The sequence below is a fragment of the Bufo bufo genome, chromosome 4 (genome assembly GCF_905171765.1).
Source record: "Bufo bufo chromosome 4, aBufBuf1.1, whole genome shotgun sequence".
NCBI classification, from domain to species: domain Eukaryota; kingdom Metazoa; phylum Chordata; class Amphibia; order Anura; family Bufonidae; genus Bufo; species Bufo bufo.
The window spans coordinates 221587858-221612306 of record NC_053392.1 but is presented as its reverse complement, the minus strand read 5'-3'; the positions used below and the strand labels follow the sequence as shown (position 1 = coordinate 221612306).

Genomic DNA, 24449 nt, shown 5'->3' with positions numbered 1-24449 from the left:
CCAACTTGTGCTGTTTACTCCTAATAAAACGAGTTTAAAAAAATAATAATAATAATAATAATAATAATAATAATAATAATATGTAAAACCAATAGTTACCTACCTTATGAGCCTTTTCCAACCAGGATTGTTATTAAAAAGGTAAAACATTTGCTGCATACAATAAATGAACTGCCAATAATGTCCTTTCTCCTCTTTTATTGACATACATTATATACAGGATCCAGTCTCAGGATGCTTCAGTAGGTTAAACATTCCTAGCTATATATACCTAAGCTGGATATTTCTAATAAGAGTCAATTGGACTACATGGAGAACGTATACCTTATGTACACACACAGTGCTTTGTTGCTTGTGACTCCTTGCTATGGGCAACGTCACTTTCTAAAAGCACTATCTTTTTATGCATAAAGCCCTTCGTGAATAAAAAGGAAAAGAAAGTGGAAAACATTAAAAATAATTAACGTGAATTAAGTAAATTATGAAGTTTCTAACCCAACAAGTATGACATGAAAAGAACATACCATCTAAGGCAATTGGAAATAATCCAGATATTTTTTTTTCCCCATTTGCTGTGCTGAAATAAAAACCATTTTCTTGAATTATACTGGGATCTGACCGTTAGGCCATTCCTTCCTCCTCTGGATGGTACTTTAAGAAAACCCATTTACACACTACAGTCGAAAACAGTGCAAAATTTTGGAGTTTTTTCACCCAAAAAAGTAACGGTCATGAGTCTTCTTGTGCATGTAGCCTAACAATTCTCTAAAGCTGAAAAAAATAAATCAATGGGTAACAGTCACATCTGAATTTCCACATTCTAGTAACATTCTTGGTGAAGGGCTTTAACATAGATGTCTGCATTGCACAATATCTGAACATCATGTTAGGATATGTTGTATACAGCTTTTCATTCGACACATATTTTGCTAAACCGTCAGTGCATTTTCTATATACACCTGTCCAACTGAACTCAGATTGTCCATTTACTGAAAAGCTGAATATTTAAAGGCTGAAGTACAGATTTCTGATGGATACGCTAGAAGAGCACTGGACTGAAAAAACTGCCTATCATACGTGACATAACGGATGATACCATACTCCAGTCCATTGATGACCGTCTGACATCCCAGGACTACAGCACTTTTACAAGGATGGATTAGAGAACTTATATACGGACCCATTGGGACATAGTCACTGTTCAAAAAGTCTGCTAACCTAAAGAAAAGCAACATTATGGAAAAATACTTTCCTTCTCTTCATGGACTAGTAAAATACAATCCCCTGACAAAATAAAACACAGGATTGTTCTCAGCAAGTGTTGTATGGTTGCTAACATGCAACCCCTAGAACATTCAAACATCTCTCCTGTCCGAATACAATAAAAATGGAGACTCCATTGTTTGCCTCAGCGATACCTTATTTTCTAACAGGCCACAATAGAAGAGAAAAAAACTTTTGAAAACTTTTAACCAAGGTACCCACACGCGGAACGCCATACATGAATCAAATGACAAACATATGGCATGTAAATAGCTGTGAGTGTAAACCAATACTTGTATTCTTCTGTGCCAGTCTTGGAAACAGAATATACCAGACAAGCTTGTAAATCATTAATTAGAATTGGCTTATTAATTAAAGGGCCTCACAATACAACATTGGCAACAGAAAAGCATCCTTCTGCCTCTAGTCCATAGGTCTGCGGATCAGTGCTTTATGCAGTGGCGTGGCAACAAATAGACCTTCAGCAAAGCAGTGCAGCTGAGGTTTCCTCTATAGTACGTGTTCATGACTCTGCGGTTGGTCAGGGAGAGCTACAAGAGAAAGAAAGAAATTATAGGTTTACATGGGGTGTTCAATAAAAACATGGTAACATTTGATTCTTTTGTGTTTATTAGTTTAAGCAGACTGTGATTGTCTATTGTTGTGACTTAGAGGAAGATCAGATCACATTTCATGACCAATTTGTGCAGAAATCCATATCATTCCAAAGGGTTCACATACTTTTTCTTGCAACTGTATTTTGAACCATAATATCAGTTAAATACGCAGTAGATGATAAGGGGGGGCGTGGCCAACTGCCGGCATGAGAGCACGCGTTTGAGAGCAGCTCCGACAACCCTGAGCAATCCTACATCATCCTGACAAACTGTCCACCACAGACACCGACTGGAAGGTGTGCAGACGAAAGAGAAGACCCCGCACACCTACGATGGGGCCCAGTAAAACTCAGAATGCAGCGGAGAGGCTGAAGGAGTTTGCCAGATCTGAGGCCCAACATGGCGCCGCGTCTGCCTCACCGTCGCGCTCTGCGGTTACAAGAGGTCAGTCTGCTCAACAGGCAGAGGCGGACGAGCCAACCGAGCCGGAGTTCACCCTAAAGGCAGCATATGATCAGCTGCTACTGGCGATCTCTTCATGCCAGTCCTCGCTGACCGGAAAGCTGGAGGAGGTAAGAGTGGACGTCAGCTTACTCCGCCATGATATGCAGCAGCTGCGCGACCGGGTTAAGACCACTGAGGACCGCGTCTCTGCTCTAGAAGACCAGACAAGACCCATGGAGGGGAGAGTACAAGATCTGGAGAGAGCGATGGGTCAATGGCAGCAGAAATGCGATGACCTAGAGAATAGGTCGCGCCGTAATAATGTAAGAATTCTGGGCCTACCTGAGAGAACGGAGGGAAGGGATCCTGCAGCGTTCCTGGAGAACTGGTTCAGGGAACAGTTTCCTGAAGCGCCTTTTACATCAGCATATGCAGTGGAGAGGGCCCACCGTGTCCCTGCCAGACCACCTCCTCCAGGGGCGCCACCAAGGCCTCTCCTGGCTCGTCTCCTGAATTGGCGAGATCGAGATCTTCTTCTCAGCCAGGCCAGACAAAAGCAAGACATCAGGCATGACAACGTCAGAATCTCTCTTTTCCCGGACTTTTCGGCGGACCTTCAGAAGAGAAGGGCTACGTTTGTGGCGGTGAAGCGCCGCCTAAGGGAACTAAACCTGCAATATTCTATGGCATACCCTGCCCGTCTTAGAGTGATTGACGGTGAAAAGACCATTTTCTTCAGTGACCCCAAAGAAGCGGAGGACTGGGCCTCGAGAATGGCGGCTCACCCGCCACGGCGATGAGAGAGTTCCTAGAGACGCAGCAAGTATCATATGTTTCCCCTATGTGAGAGGAGCGATATTGGAGCTTAATGTCGTTTTCTACAAATATTGTCGCCCCCATGACTTGCCATACGTCCATGGAGATCTGGACAGTCAACGTTAATTCCTTTCCTGAAGGAACACTGTGCCATTGAGTATGGCTCTTTAGTCCAAAGGTGGCAGTTTATTTGAGTACACTGCAATAAGGGTTGGAGCGGCACCTGTGTGGTAATACCAGCCTTTTACACCATGCAGGTCCCCGAGTATAGGACCAGTACGTTCACTGGTCCTACACCTGATAATCTCAGGTCTTTCAAGATGTTGTTTTATGTTATTTTAGTTCATGTATATGCACACTCGTATCAAGCATGGCCCAATGTCTATTGTCTTCCTGTAGTAGGATTGATGTATTGTTTTAAGCAGATGCAATTTATTTTGAAAAAAGGAGTGATAAAGGGGTTAGATGGTCAGGATAATGTTACGCCCTTATGGCCTCCTTGAGACTCATGTCTTGGAATGTCAGGGGACTGGGTGATCCAAAGAAGCGGATAACTGTGGCCTCCCAGATCCGCGCCTTTAATCCTCATGTCCTGTGCCTTCAGGAGACTCACCTCACCCCGGAAACGGGACATAGGCTAAAAAAACCCTGGGTCCAGCATCTATTTAACGCCTATGGCAATTCGCACTCTAGAGGAGTGGCACTCTTACTTCACAGAAGTTTGAGATGTGAGATTCATCACTCAATGATTGATCCAGCAGGTCAATACATCTTCTTATACGCCCATATAGAATGTATCCCTTACGTGATAGTAAACCTGTATAACTCACCACCTGCCTCGGTTTCCCTACTGCAGTCAGTTGTGGGTTTTGTAACTCACTATCCCAACGCCCGACTACTGTGTATGGGAGACTTCAATCAGGTGATGAGTGAGAACATGGATAGATTTAGAAGTAGGAGTGATAACACGTGGGTGGGGAGTGATGACACACCCTTGACAAGGATTTCACAGGAGATGGGGTGGATAGATGTGTGGAGGGCCAGGAATCCGAATACAAGAGAATACTCCTGTTTCACACCCTCCCGGGGCGCCCTCTCTAGAATAGACTACTTGTTTGGTAACCCTGCAGCTTACACTGATTTGGTGAGCATCTGTTACGGTCCACAGGGCCCCTCTGATCATGCACCGGTCCTCGCAGAACTGGGATCCCCAGACTCCTCTGGAATAGGTAGAAAGATGCGCATCCATCCGTTCTGGCTCACATTATTTGGTTTGACAGACAGGATCCCAGATCAGTTAGGGGTCTTCTATGGAGCACAGGATGTTGCCACCGACTCCCTGTTACTCTGGGAGACCCTGAAGGCTTACCTTAGAGGTTGCCTCAAGTCCTCCATTTCATATGTCAAAAGGGATGCGCAGCGTAAAGAGGAAGAATTGCTAGCTAGCTGTAAAGAGGCAGAGAGATGTTTTGTTGAATCCCCTACGGAGGAACACAGGGGGGCGTGGCTGACCAAGGGAAGACTATATGCCATGCATCTGGAAGAGAAGAGTAAAAGGAAACTCTTCTTTCTCAGGCAGCAGGCGTTTGAGGTGGGCAATCAAGCAGGGAAATTGCTGGCCCATTTAGCCCGTGCTAACACTATGGCTCCACCGCTACTCCGTCTTAGGGAGACCGATGGCCGCATAGTCGAGATGGCTCGGGATATATTAAACTGCATGTACACCTTTTATGCGGATCTATACAAATCAGCGGTAAATTACACCGAGCAGGATTTGGAGGCGTACCTCAATGAAATCACCTACCCCCAACTCAGCGACCTAGATAAGGGTATCATGGAAGAGGACATCACCTTGGAGGAAGTAGAGAGGGCCATCACGGATCTCCCCGCTGGGAAAGCCCCGGGTCCTGATGGCATCCCGGTGGAGGTGTACGCAAAGTATAGGGAGATACTAGCGCCACAACTTGTAAAGCTGTATGGGGCGGTGGACTCCGGCGGATCATTGCCAGTATCATTATATGATGCCTCTATAGTCTTGATACTGAAGCCTGGCAAGGATCCGCTGGACTGCGGATCTTACCGTCCAATTTCATTGCTGAACTTGGATTATAAAATCCTGACTAGAGTGCTAGCCAATAGGCTTAACAAGGCAATAACCACAGTGATCCACTCTGATCAATCAGGATTCATGCCGGGCAGATCCACATCAGATAATATTAGAAGAACCCAGGTAGTCGCGCAGATAGGTTCGGCAGGGAAAGAAAGGTGGGCCCTGGCCTCTCTAGACACTGCCAAAGCTTTTGACTCCCTGGAATGGCCCTTCCTGATAGCTGTGCTGAGAAGCTTCGGTTTTGGTCCCAATTTCATAAAATGGATTAAAATACTTTATAATAACCCATCTGCACGTATCCAGCTCAATGGCTCCTATTCAAAGGAGATCTCCTTACGCAGAGGCACTAGGCAGGGCTGCCCGCTCTCACCCCTGTTGTTTGCAATCGCGATTGAACACCTGGCAATTAGAATCAGGCAGGATTCAGTGTATGCAGGAATTTCAATGGGTTGCAGGGAGGAGAGAATAGGCTTGTATGCGGATGATCTGATACTTTTTATGTCTAGTCCAGAGATGTCCCTACCAAGGGCAATTGAAGTAATAGCCTTGTTTGGGCGCTATTCTGGACTACATATAAACTGGGGTAAGTCAGCCATCATGCCTTTGTGGGACCATGACTGGGGGACTCACCATCATAACCTGCCAGTAGTGGATAGATTCAAATACCTTGGGATGATGATCACTAGGGCTCCACAGCTTGCCTACGACCTGAATGTTGAGCCTCTGGAAGCTCTTTTTAAAGATAAAATGAAAGCATGGGAGGCCCTTCCATTGTCCGTTATGGGCAGACTGAACCTAGTGAAAATGGTTTTGTTACCTAAAGGCTTATATGTATTGTCTCATGCATGCACACCGATCCCTCGGAGCTTCTTTAAATGCATACACTCCTTGGTCACTGCTTTTGTATGGGGGAAAGCTAGAAGAAAGCTCTCGCTCCAGGTCCTCCAGAGGTCGAAGCTGCAGGGCGGGGCAGCACTGCCTGATTTTTTCCTCTACTTCATTGCTAGTCAGCTGAGATTCCTGAGGAGCTGGGTTACCGAGACCATAAGACCCAACTCGGAATACTATTTGCATGAATATCTGCAGGTTTCGACTTTGTGGCCGGTGTTAGAAGGAATGGGACGCTTACAGAAAGCTACCCTCCCGCTGCATAAACTAGCCCACCAGATATGGCAGGCCTCCAAGCTGAATGCTTATAAAGATTTACCTTGTAATATTCCTATTTGGGATAACTGCATGTTTCCACACCTGTTGAGGTTAGAGGGTGCAGGGGAGTGGAGGAGATATGGGATTCAAACGCTAGGGGACTTATATGAGGATAGCAAGCTTTTAGATTTCGCGCAAATCCAGGACAGGTTCCAAGTGCCAAGTACCTTATCATTCAGGCATCTCCAACTGCGACATGCCCTTCAAACTCAATTTAGAGACAGTGGCAGAAACATATCTAAATACCCCACCATTGGCATACTCAGATCTCAGGGTCCCAAGGGGATAGTATCGGCCCTTTATACCCACCTGCTGGATCGCCGCTTGCTGATGTCCCCGCTGACCGTAGAGGGCAAATGGAAGGGGTTCATACCCTCTTTGTCTGAGGAAGAATGGGAAGAGGCCCTACTAGCACCAACTAGAGTATCCCCCTCCATTAACAGGATGACGCAGCTCTTTATTTTGCACTATAGCTATTTAACTCCCACCAGGCTTCATAAGATGGGCAGAATGGATAATACCAGATGTCATAGGTGTGGGGTGGAGGGTGCAGATTTCTGGCACCTGATATGGGACTGCTCATACATCCGGCGGTTTTGGTTGTCTGTACTGGAGATCCTCGGACCCCTGGTGCATGCACCATTACAGCTGTGCCCTAAAATGTGTATTTTGGGAGTAGTTGATGAGGAATCTTGGACACACTATCATAAAATCTTCCTTGAAAGAACACTGTTCATGGCTAGAAAGGCAATCGCCATGTGTTGGATGGGGGACAAGCTGCCATCCCGGGGTCTATGGCTGTCTCTGGTTAACGCTACGGTATCAATGGAAAGCATAGTATATAAACATAGGGGTTGCCCGCAAAAGTTTGACAGGGTGTGGGGGGCTTGGTGCGACTCTTCACTTACTGCGCATGACGAGAGCCAGCACCAGGAGTCTGATGGCTCTGGGTAGTTCAGCCGTGAGCATGTATGAAAGCTTGTGAGTCCGGATGACTGACCTCCTGAGACAAGTGGTTGTTATCCATCTCTAATATGCACCCATACGTTTATATCCCCTGACTGTTTCTGAACATGTTATCATTGACATAGACATCCGATTTTCACAGCTGCTTAAAATGTATGTAAGATTCTTCATACGATGCTTTTGCTTTTATGTATGGCCCATGTGTGGGTCTTGATAACTTTTGGTTGTACATGTGCCATGCTTGTAAATTTTTTACCATGCAATAAAACGAGTTTAAAAAAAAATACGCAGTAGATAAGGACTATATATACAGTCCCTTATTGGATGCCTATGTGGAGACGAGGAGAGATCAATTAGATCTAACCCATATACAGATAATAGAGGGGCATTGGTATTTCAAGTGTGTGTTTTATTTTTAATTTGATTTTTATATGCTAGTTATATTTTTATATTAGCTATAATAAATGAATATATGGATGACATAAATCTGAGGTCTCTGGATAGTTCCAAATGAAGAGTGCTTGTCTACAATAATACAAAAAACAAAAGATATATAACTTTGCATTAGCACTTATATTAAATATTATCAAGTAGTGAATACCCCTTCAACTGACACATACTTCAAAAGCAGTTTGTTTTCAAGGTGACTAGTTAGTGACAAAGTGAATAAGACTTACCTTCCGTGTCCGTTATATCTTGCATTTCCTCATCTTCTTCATCCTCATAGTCCTCCCCCACAAGCTCTTTTGCTATTAATTGCCTGGCCAGTTTGATATTCATACCCTCATTATAATGGTGCTTCCTTTTCATCTCAAATTCCTTTTTCTTTTCTACAAAGTGAACAGAATGAATGAGCAGTTCCCAAATAACTGAATAAATCTGGTTACCTGATAAAATTGCCATTCAATAAATACACAATTAGCAATAGCAGTTTCTATTTACTTGAATGCAGAAAACTATTTTTTTCATACCCAAGAATGATAGATTTGAGCATAACTGCTGTACAGAAGCATTTACCAACTCATTTTGGGTATAAAATACCCATCATTTAAGGGTACTTTCACTCTAGAGTTTTTCTTTTCCGGCGCTGAGTTCCATCACAGGAGCTCAATACCGGAAAAAAACGGATCAGTTTTATCCTAATGCATTCTGAATGGAGAGTAGTCCGTTCAGGATGCATCAATTCAGTCCCTACTACGTTTTTTGGGCGGAGAAAATATTGCGCCATGCTGCAGTTTTCTCTCTGGCCAAAAATCCTGAACACTTGCCGGAATGCCGGATCCGGCATTAAGTGTTCCTGCAAAACGGATCCGGTTTTCCGGTCTGCGCATGCAGAGACCTTGAAAAATGCAAAAAATATAAAAAATAAATACCGGATCCGTTTTTCCAGGTGACACCGGAGAGACGGATCCAGTATTTCAATGCATTTGTCAGACGGACCCGCATCCGGATCAGTCTGACAAATGCCATCCGTTTGCGTCAGGATTGCCGGATGCGGCAGGCAGTTCTGGCGACGGAACTGCCTGCCGGAATCCTCTGCCGCAAGTGTGAAAGTACCCTAAGCATGATAACAACTAGGCAAAGACCCCTAAAATATTTCTGGAAGAACACATGGAAGAAATAACCAACTGTAATCCATTTCCTATAGAAGCTTTGCTGGTGCCCTAACACATAGAGAATTATATGCAACGCAGGTAAAGAATAAGACAAATAAAAAATGCTAAAGAAAGGTCTTGAATGATGTATCCTAGGCTAACATCAGTATCCAGATGTATCGCTACAATAAAAAAAATAAGTACCTCTCTCCTCCGGTGTCAGCTCCTCGTCTTCCTCTTCACTACTCTCTTCTTGTGTCAAGAATTTAGGATCTGTTCCTTCTGCTGCTTCCAACCTAAAGGCAAACTAGCCATTTACAAACCTCCAGTTGCAAAAAATTCATGACACAAATGTGCAACAAGTAAACCGGAAAGAAAATACACATCTATTTTTTTTTTTTTTATTCACAATGATGGGCAAAGCTTTTATTATTGTACACTGTTCCCATTTCCAGACCCCTGTGATTTAGAATAGGGTCTAGCAGGGTTCCATTGTGGGGTCAGCCGGCCAAGTATACATCTGGCCAATAGTAGTATAGTACGGCTACATTCACACGACTATATCTTCAGTCCCATTCACTTCTATGGGGCTGCAAAAAATGCGGACAACAGACGGATGACATCCGCGTCGCCATGCCGCAAAGTCCAGAACATGTTTCTATTCTTGTCCATTTTGCAGACAAGAAAGGCATTTTTACAATGAAAGTGCTGGATGCTCATGGACCACATCCATAATTTTATGGTTCCGCGAGTTGCGGACTGCAAAACGGACATGGTCGTGTGAGTGTAGCCTATATGTTATAGTTGGCAACAACCATATAGCCTAAATGTAATGTTAAAGGGAATCTGTCTCCAGGTGCCTGTAACTAAACCAGACGCATATTTAGTTATACTCTGTCGACATAGTATAATCCTTATCCATGCCTCCAGTTCAGAGAAATAATGCTTTTAATGTCAGCAAGGGCGTGCCATTGCACCTGAGGCTCCCCTGCCTTGATGTCCACACCCCTACTGCTTTGACCTGACAGGGCCAGGCAGTGTAGACGTACTCATGCCTGGCCCTGAAGTATTGTGGCAGAGTGACCAGCCATCTCCAGCTCTGTACAGCATGTGCGCCGAATGAGCTTCCCACAGACTTCAGGGCCAGGCGTGAGTAAATCAACACTGCTTGGCCCTTACAGGCAAAATGGTGGGGCGCAGACATTAGGCAGATGAGCAGAGCCTCAGGTGCAACAGCACCTTCTTGTTGCACACAGGGACTAAATAGTATGGAATTAAAAGCATTATCCTCTAAATTTGGGGCACAGATAAGGGTGGGAGAAAGAGCATTATAGTATGTTGACAAGCGAACACACCTGAGCATGCGGCTGGTTTAGTTTCAGGTACCTGGTGACAGATTCCATTTAAATTATGCCAAACCTAAAGTATTACATTTTTCTCACATGTAGATAGGTCATAGTGGCCAAATAGCAGATTGCATTGTAAAGTCTAATTCAGTGGTGGCGAACCTATAGCACGGGTGCCAGAGCTGGCACTCGGAGCCCTCTCTGTGGGACTCGCACCCTGTAAAAGTCTAAGGTGTACCAATATGCCTTAGACTTTTCCTGCCATTCATCAGGCACAGGGGGCACTATGAACGGGACAGGAAGCATACTGAATGTAGACAGGATATTATAGCTAAGTGATAAAGTACATGGAACATATACCATATTGCACTGTAGTATTCAGGTTACATTGCCGTGGTGGCACTTTGCGATAAATAAGTGGGTTTTGGGTTGCAGTTTATTTAAAGGCCCTTTTACATGGTCCGATGGAGCAGACGCTTGATTGTCAGAGGAGGAGAAAGCAGTATTTACATGTAGTGATCTCCTCCACAGTATGGGAGCAGTGATTGTTAAAAGGGAATCTTTCACCGAATATGGACCATTACAGACCACTCAGATCAGGTTCTCCATTACCTTTCCCAGATTACTATAATACCCTTTCATATTGCAGTCCATCGCCGATTTGCCTCCAAAAAACACTTTTATACCATATGGTAATTAGGTTCTGAAGGTGCCCAGGGGCGGCGTTCATGCGGCCGCTGCCCAGGCCCCTCGGCGCTTCGCTTATCAAACTCCTCCTCTTTGACCCCTCTGGCCCGCCCTTGTTTATTCCGATTACCTCCTCCTCTCCATCTGAAATCCTGTGCCTCCGCCGGCTGGATCGGGTTGCGCAGGCTGGAAAGTCCCTGTTCCTCTGCCCTAATGGGCAATGCTGCGCGCATGCGCAGGGAATGTGTGGAGCGGCTAGGACGCGGGATTTCAGACCGAGAGGAGGAGGTAATTAAGATTAAACAAGGGCGGGCAGAGGGGTTTGGTAAGCAAAGCGCCCAGGGGCCTGGGCACCGGCCGCATGAACGCCGCCCCTGGGCACCTTCAGAACCTAATTACCATGTGGTAATAAAAGTATTTTTTTCGAGCAAATCGGCGAATAGACTGCAATATGAAAGATACCATAGTAATCTGGGGAAAGTATGGAGAACCAGCTCTGAGTGGTCTGTAATGGTCATATTCGGTGAAAGACTCCCTTTAATGCAAACACTCATCCCCATACAGAATCACTGTTTGCCGGCAGCAGAGTTGCCGTTTAGATCATGGACAGTGCATTCCTGTGACAGTATCCACCACGAGGAAATAAGCATCACCTCACCGATCATCCAAGGTTGCTGTTCTGGCATGCTACCTCTATGCTACTCTATTAATCCTCTATAGGCCGCCTAGAATAGCTGAGCACTGGAAATGGCTTACAATTCCCGCTAAGACTAATAACTGGCTGAGGAGCGTCACCTCTGTGCGAGAATCAGGTGGTGAAGAGCAACAGGGACTGGTGAGGGAGTAATGTTTTTATTTTATTTTTATTTTAACATTTAACCCTTTCTGGCTCCTTTTTAATGTACCTCCTGAAAAATCTCTTTAAATTATTGTGTAAAACCAGCCAAAAGATAAACTTCACAGAGGAAACAGCTGTACAATTTATAGCCTGTACCTAAATGCTAACCAGTAATACTTACTTTTTCGCCAAGACATCAGCCGTTAGTGCTTCATTACCCTCTGAATCACTCATGGCTCCTTCATCGTCGTCATCATCTCCAACCATTCTGTGAAGGAAAAATAGTAATAAAACAAGGCAGCCTACAAATAAAATTCTGCCAGGTCAGTGTCTGTGAGTATAAAAGGACATTATCATTTGGTTTGTTGTAATGCATAGGCAGCTACAGAGTTTTAGTGTCAGAATGAATGGGTACGTGCCAAAAATTCCTGGGCTGGGCCTGAATTAGTCAACTACTCTCTTACCACATAGACAGTGGCTCCAATAGAACCAGTCTTTGCACTGTACCATCTCTCAAAGGGCAACTGGTGATCTTCCATGAGCCAAAAGCACTATAGATTAGCCTACTCAGACATCTTTCCTTTGGTAGATTCATGGCCCATCACTGGAGTAATATCTTAGCGATATGCCCCCAATGTCCGAGATGGGAATGCCTCTTTAAAGGGACACTGACAGGCCAAATCAGCATATATAGTTAGATATATGACATTACAGGTCTTATAGAGTCTTTTAAAAGCATCTAAGTATCCCCCCTGTCCACCTTATAAAGAGCGAAATATAAAGTTTTATAACCTGCTTGTCCGGTCAGCAATCTGCCCAAGGGGCGGCGTTTCATGTGAAAATGCGCCCAGCCAGCCTTCCCAACTGCCGCTCTTAAGCCCCGCCCAGCTCATCATTATTCACTTCGCTGGGCGGCGGCTAGAACTCTCCCCAGTCCCGATCCTGCGCATGGGCAATTCAATCCTCTGGGACGCACTATTAACCCCTTTGACGATGTGAGTGAGCAGCGCTCTGAAGCGCTGCTCTGAACAGTGCATGGCTGAGGCTGCAGCTGCCTCCAAGACGCAGGCAGGCTGTGTGTACACGCATGCGCGATCTAACCACGGCGGGGCGCAGGCGCAGAAGATTGGGCATGAACGATGCCCAGAGGATTGAATTGCCCATGCGCAGGATCGGGACTGGGGAGAGTTCTAGCCGCCGCCCAGCGAAGTGAATAATGATGAGCTGGGCGGGGCTTAAGAGCGGCAGTTGGGAAGGCTGGCTGGGCGCATTTTCACATGAAACGCCGCCCCTTGGGCAGATTGCTGACCGGACAAGGAGGTTATAAAACTTTATATTTCGCTCTTTATAAGTGGACAGGGGGTATACTTATATGCTTTTAAAAGACTCTATTAGACCTGTAATGTCATATATCTAACTATATATGCTGATTTGGCCTGTCAGTGTCCCTTTAACCACCCCAGGACCGCCGTACGCAGGATTGCGTCTTTGCGGCGGTCCTGTTGTTCTGGGTGGACGCGCCGGTGCGTCCTCTCGCGAGACGCGAGATTTCCTGTGAACGCGCGCACACAGGCGCGCGCGTTCACAGGATCGGAAGGTAAGGGAGTGGATCTCCAGCCTGCCAGCGGCGATCGTTCGCTGGCAGGCTGGAGATGTGATTTTTTTAACCCCTAACAGGTATATTAGACGCTGTTTTGATAACAGCGTCTAATATACCTGCTACCTGGTCCTCTGGTGGTCCCCTTTGTTTGGATCGACCACCAGAGGACACAGGTAGCTCAGTAATATGTTGCACCAAGCACCACTACACTACACCCCCCCCCCTGTCACTTATTAACCCCTTATTCACCCTTGATCACCCCTGATCACCCCATATAGACTCTCTGATCACCCCCCTGTCATTGATTACCCCCCTATCATTGATCACCCCCCTGTAAAGCTCCATTCAGATGTCCGCATGATTTTTACGGATCCACTGATAGACTGATCGGATCCGTAAAAATCATACGGACGTCTGAATGCAGCCTTACAGGGGAGTGATCAATGACTGTGGTGATCACCCCATATAGACTCCCTGATCACCCCCCTGTCATTGATCACCCCCCTGTAAAGCTCCATTCAGATGTCCGCATGATTTTTACGGATCCACTGATAGACTGATCGGATCCGTAAAAATCATACGGACGTCTGAATGAAGCCTTACAGGGGCATGATCAATGACTGTGGTGATCACCCCCCTGTCATTGATTACCCCCCTGTAAAGCTCCATTCAGATGTCCGCATGATTTTTACGGCTGCACTGATAGATGGATCCGATCCGCAAAACGCATCCGGACGTCTGAATGAAGCCTTACAGGGGCATGATCAATGACTGTGGTGATCACCCCATATAGACTCCCTGATCACCCCCCCTGTCATTGATTACACCCCTGTCATTGATTACCCCCCCTGTAAAGCTCCATTCAGATGTCCGCATGATTTTTACGGCTGCACTGATAGATGGATCCGATCCGCAAAACGCATCCGGACGTCTGAATGAAGCCTTACAGGGGCATGATCAATGACTGTGGTGATCACCCCATATAGACTCTCTGATCACCCCCCTGTCATTGATCACCCCCCCTGTCATTGATCACCCTCTGTAAGGCTCCATTCAGACATTTTTTTGCCCAAGTTAGCGGAATTTTTTTTTTTTTTCCTTACAAAGTCTCATATTCCACTAACTTGTGTCAAAAAATAAAATCTCACATGAACTCACCATACCCCTCACGGAAACCAAATGCGTAAAATTTTTAGACATTTATATTCCAGACTTCTTCTCACGCTTTAGGGCCCCTAGAATGCCAGGGCAGTATAAATACCCCACATGTGACCCATTTCGGAAAGAAGACACCCCCAGGTATTCCGTGAGGGGCATATTGAGTCCATGAAAGATTGAAATTTTTGTCCTAAGTTAGCGGAACGGGAGACTTTGTGAGAAAAAAATTAAAAATATCAATTTCCGCTAACTTGTGCCAAAAAAAAAAAAAAATTCTATGAACTCGCCATGCCTCTCATTGAATACCTTGGGGTGTCTTCTTTCCAAAATGGGGTCACATGTGGGGTATTTATACTGCCCTGGCATTCTAGGGGCCCCAAAGCGTGAGAAGAAGTCTGGTATCCAAATGTCTAAAAATGCCCTCCTAAAAGGAATTTGGGCACCTTTGCGCATCTAGGCTGCAAAAAAGTGTCACACATCTGGTATCTCCGTATTCAGGAGAAGTTGGGGAATGTGTTTTGGGGTGTCATTTTACATATACCCATGCTGGGTGAGAGAAATATCTTGGTCAAATGCCAACTTTGTATAAAAAAAATGGGAAAAGTTGTCTTTTGCCAAGATATTTCTCTCACCCAGCATGGGTATATGTAAAATGACACCCCAAAACACATTCCCCAACTTCTCCTGAATACGGCGATACCACATGTGTGACACTTTTTTGCAGCCTAGGTGGGCAAAGGGGCCCACATTCCAAAGAGCACCTTTAGGATTTCACAGGTCATTTACCTACTTACCACACATTAGGGCCCCTGGAAAATGCCAGGGCAGTATAACTACCCCACAAGTGACCCCATTTTGGAAAGAAGACACCCCAAGGTATTCCGTGAGGGGCATGGCGAGTTCCTAGAATTTTATATTTTTTGTCACAAGTTAGCGAAAATGATGATTTTTTTTTATTTTTTTCCCTTACAAAGTCTCATATTCCACTAACTTGTGACAAAAAATAAAAACTTCCATGAACTCACTATGCCCATCAGCGAATACCTTGGGGTGTCTTCTTTCCAAAATGGGGTCACTTGTGGGGTAGTTATACTGCCCTGGCATTCTAGGGGCCCAAATGTGTGGTAAGGAGTTTGAAATCAAATTCTGTAAAAAATGACCAGTGAAATCCGAAAGGTGCTCTTTGGAATATGGGCCCCTTTGCCCACCTAGGCTGCAAAAAAGTGTCACACATGTGGTATCTCCGTATTCAGAAGAAGTTGGGGAATGTGTTTTGGGGTGTCATTTTACATATACCCATGCCGGGTGAGAGAAATATCTTGGCAAAAGACAACTTTTTCCCATTTTTTTATACAAAGTTGGCATTTGACCAAGATATTTATCTCACCCAGCATGGGTATATGTAAAATGACACCCCAAAACACATTCCCGAACTTCTCCTGAATACGGAGATACCACATGTGTGACACTTTTTTGCAGCCTAGGTGGGCAAAGGGGCCCACATTCCAAAGAGCACCTTTCGGATTTCACCGGCCATTTTTTACAGAATTGATTTCAAACTCCTTACCACACATTTGGGCCCCTAGAATGCCAGGGCAGTATAACTACCCCACAAGTGACCCCATTTTGGAAAGAAGACACCCCAAGGTATTCCGTGAGGTGCATGGCGAGTTCCTAGAAATTTTTATTTTTTGTCACAAGTTAGTGGAATATGAGACTTTGTAAGAAAAAAATAAAATAAAAAAATCATCATTTTCCGCTAACTTGTGACAAAAAATAAAAAGTTCTATGAACTCACTATGCCCATCAGCGAATACCTTAGGGTGTCTACTTTCCGAAATGGGGTCATTTGTGGGGTGTTTGTACTGTCTGGCCATTGTAGAACCTCAGGAAACATGACAGGTGCTCAGAAAGTCAGAGCTGCTTCAAAAAGCAGAAATTCACATTTTTGAACCATAGTTTGTAAACGCTATAACTTTTACCCAAACCATTTTTTTTTATCAAAGACATGTAGAACAATAAATTTAGAGCAAAATTTATATATGGATCTCGTTTTTTTTGCAAAATGTTACAACTGAAAGTGAAAAATGTCATTTTTTTGCAAAAAAATCGTTAAATTTCGATTAATAACAAAAAAAGTAAAAATGTCAGCAGCAATGAAATACCACCAAATGAAAGCTCTATTAGTGAGAAGAAAAGGAGGTACAATTCATTTGGGTGGTAAGTTGCATGACCGAGCAATAAACGGTGAAAGTAGTGTAGGTCAGAAGTGTAAAAAGTGGCCTGGTCTTTCAGGGTGTTTAAGCACTGGGGGCTGAGGTGGTTTATAAATTCACTATTCTCCACATCGCTGACTTGTCAGCGATACACGGTACGGACGCTGCACTCTATCAATAGGGCTGCAGAGAACGGAGTAAAGACAGGAACAAAAAGTGCTGCTCCTGTCTGTGCCCCCCTTGTACCCATGTGCTATGCCAGAATTAGCGGAGCGGGCTCCTGCCTGTGCCTGCTTCACTAAGCTAAAAGTCCTGCATGTCAGCTCTTAGCAAAGCAGGCACAGGCATGAGCCTGATCCCCCCAGCTAATCCAGGCATAGCACATGGTTACAGGGTACCCATGTGCTATGCCAGCATTTAGTAAACCTCAGGGAGGGGGGGGGGGGGGGGGGCACAATGTGTGATCCTGCTCGTACTCTGCTCTCTGTAGCCCCATTCATTTTTGAATAATATTTTTTTGTTTAATGTTGCTACTTCCATCATGACCTTGGTGTATAATCTCGGGGCTGCCTATTCTGAGTCCTAGGTTAATACCTGGAGAGGTAAGAGGGAGGGGGCCCTTTATTGGCTGATCTCGCTATTGTTTCCTGTCCCTGAGAAGGCGGGCCAACCTCCAGGTAGTGCCGTTGTGGAGGCGTGGGGAAAGAAATGATTATGTGCTCCATTAACCACATGTACAGCACAGTCCGTGAAGGGGTTAACATGCCATGCATGCACACGTAACTGTATGTTGGTCATGATTCCACAAGGCCCCGACTGGCAAAGCAGACCGCTGACCACACATGAACTACCGGCATCACACAGGATAGTAGTACTAATATTATTACCTATGGAAGGGAGTACTTGGTTCATCTATTTTCATTAAGCCATAGTCCTTATCAGAAGGATGATAAGTAGCCAGAATATTCATCTCATCCCACTTCTGTGACTTCTTACTGCAAAAGAAACAGTACTAAAAAAATAAATAAAAGTAATAAAACTGCAGCACTTCATTCTGGGACTGGTAAATCCCTAAGATATCATAAAGAACAGAAGTGAAATGACCACATAAGATTTCTAGGATAAAATAACCATGATGGCCGACTAAACAAATACACAAACATTCTGAATTATTCATTCTGAATGAGTGGAGCTAATGGAGGCATTTCATAGACAGCGTTCCCATCATGGTAAAAGAAACCATTCTACTGGGCAAGTAGCAAGAACCATAAAATAGGCAAATAATGAGCCGCAATCACCTTTTTGAAGCGATATAAATGTCTGGTGAATAGGATTTATATCATGGGAACTACAGTGCCTGCACTCTGATGGCCACGTAGGGCACAGCGGGTGCTGGCTGTATTATACAGCTCTAAACGCCAGGATCGGAGAGAGCTGCGACTGCAGCATCTAGATGGTTAGACAGTGCAAAGGGGGCTTCCTCTGTCGTCTTACCACCCCCCAGGTGGGACTGCAGGGTGATGATGGGTTGTTCTGGTGGCCCAACAATGGCCCTGAATCAAGGGAAGGGCCTAATAGGATGCCTGTCAAACACACTACCCTGCAGAAGAAGTGCAGTGTATGTATTATACCAGCGATCAAGGCTTCATGCACATGACTGGCCCCCAGACAAGGGGTCTGTAAAATACAGATAGGGGGCATTCTGCTTTATTCTCACTCCCATCAATAAAAATGTCTATTATCGTCTGCAAAAGGAACCAAAATAAAACATGTCCTATTATTGTCCGCATTACGGACAAGGATAGGACTGTTCTATTAGGGGCCAGCTGTTCCGTTCCACAAAATACGGAAACGTCAAAATACATACGTTTGTGTGCATGAGCCCATAGGATGTAATCATTTCCAGACCACAGCCTGACCACGTAAAAATGCTGGTTTCAGGCCCTGATCTCCACTCTGAAGATCAGAGCCTGACTCCCTCTGTGCCGCCTAATGCCCCTTGGTATACGATGGCGGCGGCTCAGGAATGGAGCCGCCGCCATCTACAGCGAGTGTCATCTGTAACCGTACAGCAGGCACTCTGCTGCAATGACTGAAATTGGTGCTGGCAACGATCCCGGGCGAGTAACCCCTTAGATACCATGGTCTGTACCCACCCACGGCATCCATGGGGTTAACAGAGGGAGGGAGCTCCTTCTCTCCCCCTATTGGGTCACCACACTGCGATGGCTGTGACCCAATGGTTGCCATGGCAACCGGATGCCTTACAAAGGCATCCAGGCTTGCCATGTAAGGCTTAGGGCTCATCCCGACGGCCGTATGTGTTTTTGCGGACCGCAAATGGCCGTCACTCTCATAGAAAATGCTTATTCTTCTCCGCAATTGTGGACAAGAATAGGACATGCTCTATATATTTTGCGGGGCCGCGGAACGGACATCTTTTGCGGCCCTATTGAAATGGAAGAGTGTGGAACAAAACATACGGCCGTCTGAATGAGCCCTAAGGCTGGGTTCAGACCTGAGCGTCTTTGAGATGCGCGTTTAACGCGCGTTTTTGACGCGCGTTTTTTGCAATAGTAAACGCGCGTTTGACTGCAATGTCCTATGGCCACAAACGCGCGTCAAAACGCCCCAAAGAAGCTCAAGTACTTGTTTGAGCGTAGGGCGTTTTACAGCGCGTTTTTCAGCGCTGTAAAACGCTCAAGTGAGAACCAGGGCCATAGGGAACCATTGGTTTTCATGTGTTGAGCGTTTTACAGCGCGTTTGAACGCGCTGTAAAACGCTCAAGTGTGAACCCAGCCTTAGTGTCAGTGTAAAACTGATCGTACCATACTCTGCCATAGAAGACCATCAGCCCCACTGAATCTTCAAAAACTGTACCACCAAATACTGGGGGACATTTTGCAAAACTGGTGTAAAGGAAAACTGTCCTAGGCTATGTTCCCATCTCCAGTGAACGTTTTCAGCAGAGAACAGTCTGCCGGCGTTCACAGAATCAACGGATCACCACCTGCTGGATGGTGATGTGAATGCAGCCTTAGTTGACCATAGAAACCAATCAGATTCCACCTTTCATTTTACAATAGAGATCTGGCAAGTGAAAGGAGGAATCCTATTGGTTGCTACCGGCAACTAAGCCAGTTCTACTTTCCACCAGTTTTGATACATTTCCGCCACTGACTGTGTGAATAAAGCCTAAAGCTGGAATAACCCTTTAAGGACCATTCACACACAAATTTGCTGTAGTATTTTTTGTTCACTCAAAAATCAACACCATGTTTTTTCAACTACAGAGAAGCCCCCAAAAAAAGCTTCAACATGCTGCGTTAAAACCCACCCTACCACAAAAAACACTACCTATTTTTTTTTTTTAAAACACAAAAGTTCACAAAAATGCCGTTGTGAACTTTTTGGTGAACTGTGTGAACCCACCATAAAGGGATAAAAAGTTTCAGTTTGTGGAATCAACTCAAGACCTCTGCTTGCTGTCACCCAATAGGCACTTTGATGGTTCCGGGTAACTGACAGAGCATCAGGCCCGATCCGTGCAGTGGGAATCATCGTCACCCCAATGTCGCCCCCCAGGGCCGCGTCTCCTAGTACATGAAGACTTCCAGCTGCTGAGTACTGGGACCTGTCACTCCCCAGCTGCAGCCCCCTGTGCCCCCCTACTCCAGTACAGGACCCCTCCCACCTCAGGTCGTCATCGCCGTCCTGGCTCAGTTCTGCTTCGCTGACCACACGTACGCCAGTGGCCGCCGAGGCCTTGTTCTTTAGAATGCCTTTAACGGGCCTGTGTGCCTGCGCCTCCATTCTCGGTGCCGGACCAAAGTCCCGGTAATATGTGAACACGCCCAGCGAGCACCGGCCGCACTTCCACCCTGTCAGCGCCCACTACGTCATCAGCAGCGGCTGTCCTACCGTCACTTCCGACGTGACACCTATGAGGTTGGAAACCTGCTGAGGAGCTTGCGCGCTGTGCAGTTGCCATGGAAACCAGAGGCAGACGGCTGTGCTGAATCTGTGGTGTAGGGGAAAAGCGCGGGCACTTGCCGGTCGTACTGTAATGTAGTGGCTTCAGATACCTGACTACCTCTGGTTGTCAGTACCACATAGCTCTAAAAATAATCTCCCCACTTGTGTATAAGCTTCTTCCTTTTATAACCTCATGTGGTTTTTTTTTCCATAAAATGTTTATTTACCGTTCAACTTTTGAAAAGCTGAAAGAGGGCCACTATCAGGCGCAATACATGGCTTGCCCCGGGTGCTGGCAACCCACGCTATGCCACTGCTATCAGCTGCATGCTTAGGCTACTTTTACACTAGCGGCAGGCTGTTCCAGCGGGTGAACAGCCTGCCGGATTCGTGCTGCTGCTAGTGCACGCGTGCCGCTGGAGGTCTGCTCCGCCCCCATTGACATGCCGAGAGGCGGGCGGAATAATTTAGGCTAGTGCTACACGACGATGTGTCACGCAACATTTTTTATAATGATAGTCTATGGTGTCGCACATCGTCTAGACTCTAGATGAACGGGATATATTATAATAGACATAGAAATGCAGTTCAACAATATAAAAGAGAGTATAAGTGCACACAAAAGCATAAATCACAATGCAAGTTAACCCTTCAAAGTGCAATAAAATAGGGAACTGATGGCTTTACATTGTAGCAAAAGGGAAAATAACTAGTGTTGATCAAGCACCAAAGTGCTAGGGTCGAACACCTCGGGGATGCTCGGGTGCTCTACCGAGCACAATGGAAGTCACTGGGAGAACCCAAACATTTAACCAGGCACCCCCTGCTCTGAAGAGGGGAGGGTGTCTGGTTTATAAGAAAAGGTCAGAAATGGATGGAAACACCACCGAAATGGTTCGGGAACAGCATGGGGAGGATGCCTGGATGCATCTTGTCCGAGTAGTATGCCACTTTTACAGACTGACAATAATACGCACAAAACCGAAGATAAAATCGATTTTAGAGGAAAAATGGTTAGGAAACATTCTTTCCTGTATATTTACTTGTATATAAAGTGCAAGAGCTGCCAAAAATTACAAGGAAGAGTCACTCCGATATAACCTGTACATCACATAAAGAAGGGCCTCATTCACATTGGTACAATTGTTCAGGTAGTGGGACTCCTACACTCATAAAGCCTATGCACTAAGTGAAAGGGCTGCCAAAAATTACAAGGAAGAGGCACTCCGATACAACCTGTATATCACATAAAGGAGGGCTTCATTCACATTGTGGTACAATTGTTCAGGTAGTGGGACTCCTACACTCATAAAGCCTAAGCACTAAGTGAAAGGGCTTCCAAAAATTACAAGGAATCAGCGCTCCAATACACCCTTTATTACACATAAAGGAGGGCATCCTACACACCCTTGAAAAATTATGATTGATGGCCTGCTGGTGACCCAGGGCCGATCCTAGGGTCACAGGCGCCTGGGTGCAGAAATATTTCTGGCGCCCCCACATGGGCGTGGTTATCTTACTAACTCCTCCCCTTTACAATGTTTCTATGGCAACAACTTCAGCCCCACGAATCGGCTGCTCGGCTTAAAAAAAAAAAAAAGTCCCGGCGGCTCGCTCGGCCAGGGCCGGACTGGGGATATAAACCAGCCCTGGAAAAAGTTGCACACCAGCCCCACAGCATTGCGTCATTATTTACTTGTTTATAATAGGAGAAAGCATTCATTTTAAAACACGTGTGTAAACACGAATATGAACTTTGCCCCACGATAGCTCTTTTGTAGAACCCCCATAAAAACTTACAGTTACTTGACTTGGCCCTTGGGGATCTCGGACGCCACTTCAACACTTTGGCCGGGGGCTCGGCGGAGCTGATGTTGTGCTTTAACCTAATGAGAAAGATTTCATAATAAGGATTTGGAGAAAGGGCAGAGGGATAGCAGAGCAGGGAGAGGCTGGTGCTGCTACTAGGGGGTCATACCATGGGGGAGTAATAAAGCCCACCATAATGCCCCCCAGTAGTAATAATTCTCCTTATAATATGCAAAACATTTGTAATGCCCCCAGTTGAGCTAATGTTCCCATAATGTGCCAATATAAAATACCCCTTCTCAGTGCCCCCGTAGATGACCCCCATAGTGCCCCCCCCTTCCCCATAGTACCCACCATAATGTGTCCCAGTATAAAATGCCCCTATACAGAGCCCCCATATAAAATATCTTCTTTTTTAGCCTCAGTAGATGCCCCTATAGTGCCCCCCAATAATCTGCAGTAAGATGTGCCCCCATAGATGCCCCCAATCATGTGCCAGTAATAAGAGCCCCCCCACCATCATGTGCCAGTAGCCAGAGCCCCCCCATATCATGTCAGTAGCCAGAGCCCCCCCATATCATGTGTCAGTAGCCAGAGCCCCCCATATCATGTGCCAGTAGCCAGAGTGCCCCCAATCATGTGCCAGAAATAAGAGCCCCCCACCATCATGTGCCAGTAGCCAGAGCCCCCCATATCATATGCCAGTAGCCAGAGCCCCCCCATATCATGTGCCAGTAGCCCCCCTTATGTGCCAGTAGCCCCCCTATGTGCCAGTAGCCCTCCTTATCATGTGCCAGTAGCCCCCCTTATCATGTGCCAGTAGCCCCCTTATCATGTGCCAGTAGCCCCCCTTATCATGTGCCAGTAGCCCCCCATATCATGTGCCAGTAGCCAGAGCCCCCCCCATATCATGTGCCAGTAGCCAGAGCCCCCCCATATCATGTGTCAGTAGCCAGAGCCCCCCCATATCATGTGTCAGTAGCCAGAGCCCCCCATATCATGTGCCAGTAGCCCCCCTTATGTGCCAGTAGCCCCCCTAATCATGTGCCAGTAGACCCCCTTATCATGTGCCAGTAGCCCCCTTATCATGTGCCAGTAGCCCCCCTTATCATGTGCCAGTAGCCCCCCATATCATGTGCCAGTAGCCAGAGCCCCCCCCCTTATCATGTGCCAGTAGCCAGAGCCCCCCCCATATCATGTGCCAGTAGCCAGATCCCCCCCATTATCATGTGCCAGTAGCCAGAGTGCCCCCATATCATGTGCCAGTAGCCAGAGTGCCCCCATATCATGTGCCAGTAGCCCCCCATATCATGTGCCAGTAGCCCCCCTTATCATGTGCCAGCCCAGTAGTCCCCCCTTATCATGTGCCAGCCCAGTAGTCCCCCCTTATCATGTGCCAGCCCAGTAGTCCCCCCTTATCATGTGCCAGCCCAGTAGCCCCCCTTATCATGTGCCAGCCCAGTAGTCCCCCCTTATGTGCCAGCCCAGTAGCCCCCCTTATGTGCCAGCCCAGTAGCCCCCCTTATCATGTGCCAGCCCAGTATTGTACCTATATAAAAAAATAATACACTTATACTTACCTCCAGCAATGCGATGCGATGCAGGCCACCTCTTCCGTCTGTGTCCCTCGCTATACGGCTCAGGCGACGCGATGACGTCATCGCGCCATCACCGGCCTCTGATAGGCTGCCAGCACTAAGCCGGCAGCCTATCAGAGGAACAGGAGGGGACACACCTCTCCCTCCTCTGCCGCAGCACAGACAGGCATCTGTATTGCCGTCCTGAGGACGGCAATACAGATG

At 46.2% G+C, this 24449-nt stretch overlaps 1 protein-coding gene across 1 annotated transcript; it reads right to left on the bottom strand.

Moving 5' to 3' along the window:
• Positions 1-200: 200 nt before the first annotated feature.
• Positions 201-20767, bottom strand: PPP1R2 (protein phosphatase 1 regulatory inhibitor subunit 2). Its single transcript, XM_040428325.1, has 6 exons — positions 20558-20767; positions 17750-17857; positions 12070-12156; positions 9222-9313; positions 8100-8252; positions 201-1814 (listed from the first exon to the last, which is right to left on the bottom strand). Exons 1-6 carry the CDS (start codon positions 20674-20676, stop codon positions 1774-1776), a joined length of 600 nt encoding a protein of 199 aa, XP_040284259.1. The 5' UTR covers positions 20677-20767; the 3' UTR covers positions 201-1773.
• Between the last annotated feature and the right edge of the window lie 3682 nt (positions 20768-24449).